The 11,373-nt window shown below is 44.0% G+C and overlaps 1 protein-coding gene across 1 annotated transcript; it reads left to right on the top strand.

Moving 5' to 3' along the window:
- The first annotated feature begins 406 nt into the window (after positions 1 to 406).
- On the top strand, positions 407 to 9,719 carry LOC310702413 (serotriflin-like). Its single transcript, XM_083493891.1, has 8 exons — positions 407 to 444; positions 1,671 to 1,730; positions 2,578 to 2,682; positions 3,337 to 3,424; positions 6,007 to 6,155; positions 7,491 to 7,585; positions 8,848 to 8,936; positions 9,372 to 9,719. The coding sequence occupies exons 2-8, from the start codon at positions 1,671 to 1,673 to the stop codon at positions 9,494 to 9,496; spliced, it is 711 nt and encodes a 236-aa protein (XP_083350017.1). The 5' UTR covers positions 407 to 444; the 3' UTR covers positions 9,497 to 9,719.
- The last annotated feature ends 1,654 nt before the right edge of the window (positions 9,720 to 11,373 follow it).

The following is an 11,373-nucleotide window of genomic DNA, read 5'->3' as shown; positions in this document are numbered from 1 at the left end:
TGCGCAGGCACAGGCAACAGAAATCGTGGGCGGGCGCACTCACACACACACACACACAATCCGGCCCACAGAGGGATCTCCACTGGAGTGAACCGGCCCAGGTGAGGTAAACCTTGCTGACCCCGCCATAGGATAAAGAACAAGCACAGATATCAATCCTTCATAAGAAGTTGGCAGGCATGAAAGAGCTCACTAATAAGAGATGCTTTGTTGTTGCATAGAAGATGGTTAATAAATTTTAGGAAATAATATTTTTTTAAACAGCGTAAGAGAAATCCAAAGTTCCCCCTGGTCAAAATTGTGTGATTTACTGTTGGACATTGAGTCATTCTGCAGAGAAGGAAACAGGAGTGGTATATAAGCATAACATCATCCAGTGACATCCAGAACCCCCTTAAATCTACAAAGAAGGTTATTCCAGTCTTACTAGAAACAAGGAGGAAGGTAAGATTTTGGGAGGGAGGGTGCCAGTTTATACCATAGTCTGCTATATCCCATAGTCTGCTATATGAAGTTTATTAGCAGAGTTAAACAATTTAGGTTATCTCAGGAGGATACAACTTTTTGATCAAATTTCTATTATTTATGTACTTATTTCATAAAACCTACTAGGGTTACCATATTTCATGAAAATCCAGACACAAAAGCTGTTGAGCTCTTTTAGGCAAAGTTGTTGAGCTGTGGGGGGAGAGGGGGCAAAGTTGTTGAGTGATTTGCTCCCGGGCACTGTTCCCGACAGCCGGATCCCGGGTATGTAAAAGGTAAACGACCCCTTATAGTTACGTCCAGTCGCGAATGACTCTGGGGTTGTGGTGCTCATCTCGCTTCACAGGCCGAGGGAGCTGACGTTTGTCCGCAGACAGTTTTTCCGGGTCAGGTGGCCAGCATGACTAAGCCACTTCTGGTGCAACAGAACACCGAAACCAGAGCAGCGCACGGAAACAGGCCGTTAATCAGCTGCCAGCACAATATCAGTGTGGCTGAAAGGACCTAGTTGAGAACCTGTGATTGTACCACCTGTGAATTTTAGCATGTACTGGAAGAGATTTCTGTTGCACAACAGATTTAAACAATGGGAATTAACTTTCTTCTCCTCCTGCTGCAGCCCCATACTTACTCACAGAATCTGTTCCAGGGTGTTGGGAGCCCCTCCAGACAGTGGCGTAGCGTGGGGGGTGCAGGGGGGGCCGGCCGCACCGGGCGCAACATCTGGGGGTTAGGGTTAGGGGGCGCAAATCCACAGGTTAGGGGGCACAAATTACTTGCCTTGCCCCGGGTGCTGACAACCCGCGCTACGCCACTGCCTCCAGAGCAAATTGAGGGGCAATTCAGTGAACTGCAGGGGAAAAGAAAGGAAAGGATGGCTGCATAATAAAGGAAATTTGAAGGGCTCAGGTGGTGTTTTCCAGTGCAGCCACTATGTCCACTAACCAGAGACAGAAGCAAAATAGTTTAGTGGGGTGGAATCAGATGCAACATGGTGACTCTGGATCAGAGACACTTGCCTGCGGCACTCCTATTCCAGGAGGTACAAGTCTCAACTAGTGGCACATGAGCAATTTGAAATCTAAACTACTACTCAGAAGAATGGCACCATGTTTCAATAAGTACGCTCTTTATCTAAACAGAAACTCTAAGATAATCTCTCCAGTGTTATTTTGTTTTCAGAGATGATCCTGCACATCGTGTTGCTGAGTCTTGCTGCTCTGCTGCAACAGCCTGCTTCAAGAGTAAGTTGTTTACGTTGTGTAGTGTAGCAATACTGGGAGATGCTAAACAGTCTCAGTGAGTGGGACGTGAAAAGTTACTAAAGTTAGCTGGATTGTTTTCAAATGCAAGATTTAGTTGGGCCTCACTTTAATAAGCCAAAATGCTTTTGACTGCTTCATCCATAAACACATTGAAGTGAAAAAAGATCATACTTAACAGGAAGTCCAAGCAAATGGAATTAACTTGGGTTAACCTTAAAACATGATGGAAGGATGGTCCAGTTACATATCCCACTAAAAGTAATGCTAAGTTTCTCATAGTTTTCAGTAGCTGTGGATTTATCCAGAGGAGTCCAGAGACATCTTGACGCCTCTGCATCACCCAACTGGAGGACCTGTTGATCTGCTCCATGGAGCCAGTGTGGTGTAGTGGTTAAGAGCGGTAGTCTCCTAATCTGGGGAACTGGGTTCGCGTCTCCGCTCCTCCACATGCAGCTGCTGGGTGACCTTGGGCCAGTCACACTTCTCTGAAGTCTCTCAGCCTCACTCACCTCACAGAGGGTTTGTTGTGGGGGAGGAAGGGAAAGGAGAATGTGAGCCGCTCTGAGACTCCTTAAAGGGAGTGAAAGGTGGGGTATCAAATCCAAACACACACACAAAAATGGTCAGAACACTTAAAATACATCCCTTCAATTTTAGTTTACAACTGATGTTTCATTTATGACAGAAGAGCCTGACAGAAGCAAGTGCACACTTTTTAACCATGTCCATGATTCTTAGTGAAAGTATGCTAAAATTACATTGGTGTGATGAAAAATATAATCATATAAATAAATACAAGAAAAAAATACTCACTCTCTCACTTTAGGCACATGCACAAGGGGTTGGACCAGGGGAGCGACAGGAAATTCTTGACAAGCACAATGCCCTGCGGAGAGGAGTGCAGCCACCAGCAAGCAACATGCTGAAGATGGTAAGTGTTTTAAAGGTTTACTACGCTTTCTGGCTGGCAGAAAATTGCATGCGCTAGTTTATACATATCTTTTATTATTTATTAATTTATATTCCCTAGTGGCTACTACATGATTTGCAACTATAAACCCAATCTATAATTAAAATACACAATAACATTAACTTATTTAATTCATATATACGACTAAAAGCATTCATTGTCCACTACATAGACAATGAAAATGCATTTTTCTGAGAAGCTAAGTAGAGCATCTAATTCAGCATTTTAACCTTGGTTTGAAGTGGTTCACGGACCCTGGTAACTACTGTTACGTATGGTTGGCATGGGTCAGGAAGAATAAACAAAAATGTTCACACAACCCAGGTAGTATCTGAGAGCACCTAACTCAGCATCTTTGACAGCTGGCTGTTGCCATCAACCATGACGGACATGAGTCAGGCAGATGTAATACTAAGCCCAAGAGGGAAAAGACTGCACACTTTGATTTTGCTTCATGTATTCAAACCATGACATAGCCTGAGAAGAACTATCATTAAAAAGACACACAAGTTTTTTAAGAGAGCTGAAAGGTGAAAATGATCAGGCAAATATGAGCCTCTCCATTTTTACATTTTGCATCCAGTCTCATGTTTAATACATATTTTTTTCTTATAGGAATGGAGTGGAGCTTCAGAAGCAAATGCCAAAAGCTGGGCAAGTAGATGTCAATATCAACACAGCCCACCACAACAAAGAGCTGCTGGCAAGTAGAGCTTTCACTAAGCATTGTAGAAATAATTTGGAGATCTGAAATAGAATCCACATTTAGTCACCATTCACTAACTCTTCAGGAACCCTGCAATTGTCATTCTGCAGATAATACTGAAAATACTGGAGGAATGCCACTAAAAGAGGAACGGTGGAATGTTCTGGTTCTTTCAAAAAATTGAGGTCAGAATTCCACACTCAGTTCTGACCAGCTAAGCTTTGTCTGCAGGAGTGGAGGAAGGGGTGTGTGGTGGGGGCAGACCATCCTGGGTGTGGTGTCTTCGCTGAGGGGGCTGACATTTGGCACGCCATCCGCCCGCAACTCCCAAGCCTAGCCCGAGCTGTAGGGGGAAGGGGGAGCTGCGCCACTTTGCCATTGTCATTTCTCCCTTCCCCTTTGTTTCGACAGCTCGAGGGAGACTTGGGAGTCGCAGGCAGGCTGCGCACTGAATGTCCGCCATTGGTGACTCGCTCCACCCTCAGCTGCAGACCTGAGTGGCTATCCTGCGCCTGGGAGGGCACTCTCCGCACCCTTCAGAAGTGTGCCCCGCCCTGGGCAGCACTGGCATATGCTCCGCCACTGTTTGTCTGTACACACACTTTACACCACGCGTGTCCAAAGTCCGTTTCGGGGGCCTAATCTGGCCCGCTGGTCAGTTTAATCCAGCCCCTGTAGCAGTTTATTTCTGGGGGGAAATCCCCAAAAAACCTCAACAACTTTGGACGGCCCTTTGGACAGCCCTCACGGCCCTTCACTTCATCAAATCTGGCCCTCTTTGAAAAAAGTTTGGACACCACTGTTTTACACCAATGATGCATACTCCCTCGTTCTCTGAGAATGGTAATGGGACTCACTTGAGTTCCAGCTGGAAAAAAGCCCTGCTTCCACATACTCTATTATGATCTGGTTTTTTAAAGCATTATTTATGGCCACATCAAAGAAGCTGACCCACCAACTCCAGGTTCTCAGAGGGGAAGTGGACTTTGTGGCTCTCTGTTGATTTATGTAACTTATTTAGTAACTGACGGCAAATGTGTTTTCATATTGTGCTGTTCTTGATTATGAGGCTTTTGATCGGCCATTTTTCCCTTATCTTGGTAAACTGCTGTACAGTGTTGCCTCTTTTGCACAAGTTTCTTTAATATTTTTCTCTATATCTTTATTTTTCTTTATATACCTGTGATCATCGTTTGAGACACTTCTTCATGTGTCACACCATGAAAGGTCTAGATGGTGTAAATTCATAGAATCATAGAATCATAGAGTTGGAAGAGACCACAAGGGCCATCGAGTCCAACCCCCTGCCAAGCAGGAAACACCATCAGAGCACTCCTGACATATGGTTGTCAAGCCTCTGCTTAAAGACCTCCAAAGTAGGAGACTCCACCGCACTCCTTGGCACCAAATTCCACTGTCGAACAGCTCTTACTGTCAGGAAGTTCTTCCTAATGTTTAGGTGGAAACTTCTTTCTTGTAGTTTGGATCCATTGCTCCGTGTCCGCTTCTCTGGAGCAGCAGAAAACAACCTTTCTCCCTCCTCTATGTGACATCCTTTTATATATTTGAACATGGCTATCATATCACCCCTTAACCTCCTCTTCTCCAGGCTAAACATGCCCAGCTCCCTTAGCCGTTCCTCATAAGGCATCGTTTCCAGGCCTTTGACCATTTTGGTTGCCCTCCTCTGGACACGTTCCAGTTTGTCAGTGTCCTTCTTGAATTGTGGTGCCCAGAACTGGACACAGTACTCCAGGTGAGGTCTGACCAGAGCAGAATACAGTGGCACTATTACTTCCCTTGATCGAGATTAGGCCTTTTCTGCAGTGGCTCCACATTTTGCAGACTGCTCTACGCAGAGACGCTCAACTGGAACCACCATTATATATCTTTAGGAGCCAGGCAAAAACTTTCCTCTATAACCTTAGCGCTATCAGTCAGTTGGGTTTATTGTGTTTAGCAAGAAGCTATTACACACTTAAAAACAATAACAGGAATGCTAATAATAACAGGAATACTGCACTGCTACTAATAATGGTTAACATTTCTACTCCCCAACGCCTACCTCTTTAACTATAACTGGCCTTTAACTATCTATGGCCTTTTAGAAATGGGTGGGATTTTTTAATGTATTTCTTTTTCTTCTTGGTTTTATGGTTTAGCTAGTGTCATGGTGGGGTGGGAGCTGTGTGGCTGTCTGGTTGGTTGGTTGGAAGTCACTTTAGGTTGCCGTGGGTAAGATAAAGCAACTAGCATATTTAATAAATAATAGGAATAATAGGAATATGCTCAGTTGTTTACTCCCTTTCTTGAATTGTTGAAATACTCTGTTATGGGGATGAAGAGAGAGAGAGAGTGCACTATACCTTTTGCTTTGGAACTATTGTTGTACATACAAATGTATACAGATTTACTTAAGCAGACAGATCTGCGGGGGGGGGGGCAAATCCTGCTTGGAATAAGCAAGTTTTACCGGTTGTAACATGTTTCTCCAAAGCATTGAAGAGCTCCCCTTGTTTATAGAATTCCCCGAATCACTAATCATGACTTTTCTTAATGTTAACCGTCTCCACTTCTAGATGGATTCCCATGTGGTGAAAATTTGCTCATGTCAAGTGCCCCTATGGCATGGTCTAAAGTAATTCAAGAGTGGTACAACGAGGTGAAAGATTTCCAGTACGGTGTTGGAGCGGTCCCTGCAGGAGCCAAAGTTGGCCATTATACCCAGGTAACTCAAACACCGTTTTGTATCTTTGTCAAGTGCATGGTTCATCTAGTCAATCCATGTCTGACAGCCCTCTTGCATCTTGGCTTGCTGCTGCCTGTAGTGGGGGAGGAGAGCTGGAAAAAAGAAATCCATATTTAGACAAATCTAAAATGTCTGGGATACAATTTTCCATGGCCCTCTGGCAGCTATAGTGGTTCCTAGGGGCTTAATTTGGTCAGAATCAACTATAGACTTCAGAATTAACACTAAATGCATTAGTTCTGGTAAATGAGCCACCATAGTTGCTGGTGGGCTGTGAAAATTTGTGTCCTGGGCTTTTTAGACTCGTCTGCAGTAGTGCTATTTTTCTGGAAAGAGAGGTGCTGGAACTCACCATGAACACCTCCCTTAGAATAGCACCTGAGAGTCTACCCATGTACTATCTGAAGCCAAAGGGTGTGTTGGTTGCCAGATGTGAAATATATTAGCATTATTTTCAGTTCTTCCACTACACTTCTGGGACTGTGCAAAAGAAAAGATAAAGAAACCAAGGAAGGTTCTTGTGCCCCCAACAGGTGACACATCACATGGCAGGTAGACTGCTTTTGGTTTGGTGGGTCACTTTGGCCAGGGGCGGCCTCTCTCACATATTCCTATTCATAGTTTTCACACAGGAAGGATCATTGTTCTCTCTCCTACACCTTTGCTTCTGAGGGTTCTTCAGGCACCCATGAGGCCATTCCTATTCACAGCTGTATATAGAATCATAGACTCACAGAACTGTAGAGTAGGAAGGGACCACAGCGGTCATCTAGTCCAGGCACATCCAACAGATAGATCGTGACCCACCAGTAGATCACAGGATGTTTGTGTTAGATCACTGGTAGATCACTGTTCCCCCCCCCCCGAAGCTCGACAACTTTGGCTCTTCTAGAAAAAGCTCAAGAACTTTGATTTGAACCCCAAAAAGAGGGGTAGATCACTGCCAGTTTTTAACTCTGTGAGTTGATCGCAGTCTCTTGGGAGTTGGCCACTAGTCTAATCCCCTGAAATTTTGCCCAATGTGAGGCTTGAACCCACAACCCTAAGATTAAGAGTTTCATGATCTACCAAATGAGCTATTTCTGAGCTGCTACTGCCAGAGGAAGAAAATGATTGAAATTGTTATCTGGAAATTGTTTATTTCTTTAGTATCGTACTCCTTTTCAAGGTGCTCCTAATTATGCACAACACAAAGTGGAGATTGATTTATTTTTGCGGGGGGAGTTTAAATGGTATTGTCAGGTGAATGTTTTCCTGGCTCAAAACAGTTAGATTCTAACTGTTTTTCTTGTGTGGATGTTTTTATATCTACAGGTGGTTTGGTACAGGTCTTACAAAGTCGGTTGCGCTATGAACCAGTGCCCTCAAAATTCCCTAAAATACTACTACGTTTGCCAGTACTGCCCTGCGTATGTATCATTCAGTCAGTCCGTCATTAAACCTGTTAGTCATTTCTTACCCAAGGTCTCTAAGGGACTTACAACACATTTAAAGCACAAATAAAAAGGCATCATACGATAAAAACAACTTCATTAAGAACCACAGGATGCAAGGGCAACACATTAGTAATGTATTAACTCTGCATTTCAATGGTTGCCAACCAACTAGAAAACAAAAACAGCCAGGTCGTTCCTCTTAGCTTTGAGCCATTTGCCAGGAAATCAGGAAACAACAGTGGGGGGGGGGGAGTTTAAGTCAAAACCCCTCAGAAAAGAATTTTCTGACAATCTATGGAAAACTTTATTTATTTATTGGGTCCTCTGAACAGCTGGAGATTTTCACTCCTCCTCCGGTGAATATTCAGTGACAGGCCCTCCCTAATTTCACCACCCATTACGGTTTGGTGCACCGGTGAATCCAGTTTCATCTTACCTTCATATTGTTGCTGAAGGAAGCAAAGGGCTGTGCTCCCACGCCTTGCAGCCCTCCTCTCTTAGTGCCCATGGCTTCTGTCATCCACCAGTACGCACCTGCAGCATATTCAACATTAAGTGAGCCACAGTGCCTCAGAAAAGAATGTTCTCATTTTTAAGCTTGTTGTGAACCAGGTGTGGGAACCACCAACCCAGAGACCTAATTAGCCTTGCTCCCAGCCATTCAAGCCCCGCCAGGTGCTGGATTTTGTCATTTGAAGAGTTAGTTGGCCGGTCTACATTTTCCTGGACTTGAATAGAACAACTCATAGTAATAGGCCTAATTGAACATATATTTGGGAGGCAAAGAAGATACTGCACCTCCTCCTCTCCCCCCCCCCACCCCACTCCTGCAGCTGCACAGCAGGCACAGAAGTGTTCGCTCCTGCTCAGTCTGACCACCTGGCTATGTTCCCCTGCTGGGAAGAGGAGTGCGGCCAAAGTTCCTTCTTCCCACACAATGTCCCTTCTCCTGACAGCCCAAACACTCTGGGAGGGCGTTCCTATCAGTGCTGTCTCCACCCAACTCATCCAAAGCCCAGGTCTACCTGAATTAACCTTAATTCGATTCAGGCTGAAGGCTTTGGCTGAAACCAGTTCACAGCCCTACTCCTCAGATTGCACAATATTTGTGCTATAAGTTCATTGATTAAATAAATGGAATAGAACTTTTCTAATTAAGAAAATCATTTACTGAGATTATACGATCATTCTAGTCAAATATATCCTTGTTTACTCTTTCACTTTCATCATTCCAGAGGGAACATAGTAGGATCACTTCAAACCCCATATAAATCTGGATCACCTTGTGCGGCCTGCCCTGGCTCATGCGACAATGGATTATGCAGTGAGTAGAAATAACTTCAAATATTATCATAATGCCTTTTTTCACTTTAGAAAGGACACTTAATAAGAATGGATCCCAGTAAATTTGATGGAAGCTTATTCCTGAGTAGATGTGCACAAGATTGTAGACCCCATAACCTTCCTTATTCTGTAGGTGGTTGCAGGATGTCTATGTAAATGTTCTCATGACCTGCACATCCACCCTTAAAAACATGTCCAATTTATTCTGGGTTACAGCCAGGATTGCTAAACTAATTACTAATTCAGTTCCTACATTCATTAAAACAACTGCTAAATAATGTTTTAAGTGGGGGGCTTTTTCTTGTAAATCACCTCCACTATAGCAACTAAAAATGAAAGCATCTCTTGAGTTTGAATCACAGGGGCATTTTGCTTTTGTTAACTCTGATGTGTTCTTGTCCTTTTTCATTTTCAGCCAATCCTTGCAAACATGATAATAAGTACAGCAACTGTGACGAGGCAGTGCAATCGCAAGGGTGCAAGGGCAGCCTTGCGAAAGACTGTGCTGCTTCTTGCTATTGTCCTAATGAAATAAAATAGGGGGTCCCCCTGCGTGATCTTCGTTGAACTCTGCATTCTCATTTAATTTCATCCTCTAGCATCTTCTGACAAATCCCATCCAAATGAAATTTGTTAATTTGTTTTTGAACCGGAAAACTCATAAAAAGTCTTGCATGCATGGATGTTTTCATTCTTTCTTTTTGCCTAATGGGGAGGAATGGAAGTTGGGAGTAGGGTCTTACAGTCGCAGGAAAAATAACAGACACAGAAGGTGGACAGAAGGTGGACAAACGAAATGAAATCAACACAGCATAAGCAGCTGCTTACACCTGGGCCCACCCTGACATAACACAGGTGAAAATTCTCAAGCCAGGAAGAGAATAAAAATTGATGAGTTAATTGAGTTTAGAATGTGAGACTGCACATGATCAGAGCATTTTGTTGCAGTTTATCAAAGTCTGCGAACTGGCTTGTGTACCAAAAGTGGAACGTAGCAACCAAAGTACAGAGGATGAAGAAATGTTTGCTTTCTTGGCTTTGTCATGAGTTTCTTCACATCACATTATTTATGTATTTATACACACACACACGGACCCACATTTGTATTGAAATTTTCCCCAGCAACGGGCAAGAAAAGGCTCTGGCGTGATGCTGTGGCCCAGTGAAGCAGTACAAAAACAAGAATTGGCATTAGTTTTATTTGGTTCCTTTGTGGGAGCATAACACTGGTAACCCATTTTCATCAGTGAGATATTGGAGGGCCAGCTACTCTAAACAGGAAAGATCCCTAAGCAGGTATATTTAGAGTTGTTGGAGAGCGAAGGGCCCAGAAACAAGAGCAGGGCCCTGACTCTTGTGGGACCAGGCGTTGGGCTCCCCAGCCCATATAAATAAGAGACAAATATGACTGGTTTTGGGGTCAAAACAGGTCACAGTTTTATTGAATACAGATGAAAGAGGTTTGGCTTGGGCATGGGGCAATCTAAATACTTCCGGCTCACCCGCTGGAAGTGACGTGGGGTCAATCCAGGCAGGGGTTCCTAAGACTTGCATCAAATAGGGTGACCACTGTCTGGGGAAGTGCCTTCAGCCCTGGCTTCACTGACTTGAAAGATAATCCAAGCATCTATAAATTTAGAAAGCCAAAACATGAAGGTGATATTTTATCAGATGGCAGCAGGTGCTGAGCACCCTTAGCAACAACGACATGTCTGTATCCAAGTCCCACTAGGGACTCAAGAAGGTAAGGGGCTCCCAGGTCAGCAGAATAAATCAAACAAACTTATTGTACCTGCTGCTAGCCTGACACTGGCCAGAGGAGGACAATCTAACTGTATACTGGAGTGTGTTTGTTTAAGCACTTTCCTCTGTGTCCATACTATTTCATTCACTGTCCAAGTGTGCTGCCTTTCTTCCTATATACATAAAAATGTAAGGTTGTCATCACACAGCCCCCATTGGATGACTTGTAGTGCATGTAACCATGTACGGTATGTAAAGTGTAGGTGTATAACAACTGACTGGTAGGGGAATTCCTGTAGCTCCAATAAAACAACTGAGAGATGTATGGAGGGAGCTAGTGGTATAAGCCTTCTTCCCTGAGAGTATGAAGCATGCAAAGTAGTAGGGCACACAATAACCCTCAAGAACAAATGGGCAAGGGGGGGACTTAAGAGGCTATGGGAAAGTCACACAGCATCTACCTTCCATCATAATTTATGGAACTTCTTAGCCTGTCAAAGGCTATAAAATGTTGACAGGAGCCCCAAACATTAACAGTAACCTGCCCCAAAGAGAAAATGGGTGTGTATGATAAAATTACCCCCCTTCACCACAGAAAAACCACCCTGCATTCCTGGAATGGAGCAGGGAGGACTGAAAACTGCCCCCTGATGGGCTGCACAATAGGGGGAGGA

The sequence above is a fragment of the Podarcis liolepis genome (assembly GCF_965112155.1).
Source record: "Podarcis liolepis genome assembly, chromosome: 3".
In the NCBI taxonomy this organism is placed as follows: domain Eukaryota; kingdom Metazoa; phylum Chordata; class Lepidosauria; order Squamata; family Lacertidae; genus Podarcis; species Podarcis liolepis.
This window is presented reverse-complemented; position numbering and strand designations above follow the sequence as displayed.

Coding starts and splice junctions, on each gene's coding strand:
- LOC310702413 (XM_083493891.1), top strand. CDS start 1,671: ATGATCCTGCACATCGTGTTGCTGAGTCTTGCTGCTCTGCTGCAACAG. Junction 1,731..2,577: donor TGCAACAGCCTGCTTCAAGA/GTAAGTTGTTTA, acceptor CTCTCACTTTAG/GCACATGCACAAGGGGTTGG. Junction 2,683..3,336: donor CAAGCAACATGCTGAAGATG/GTAAGTGTTTTA, acceptor TTTTTCTTATAG/GAATGGAGTGGAGCTTCAGA.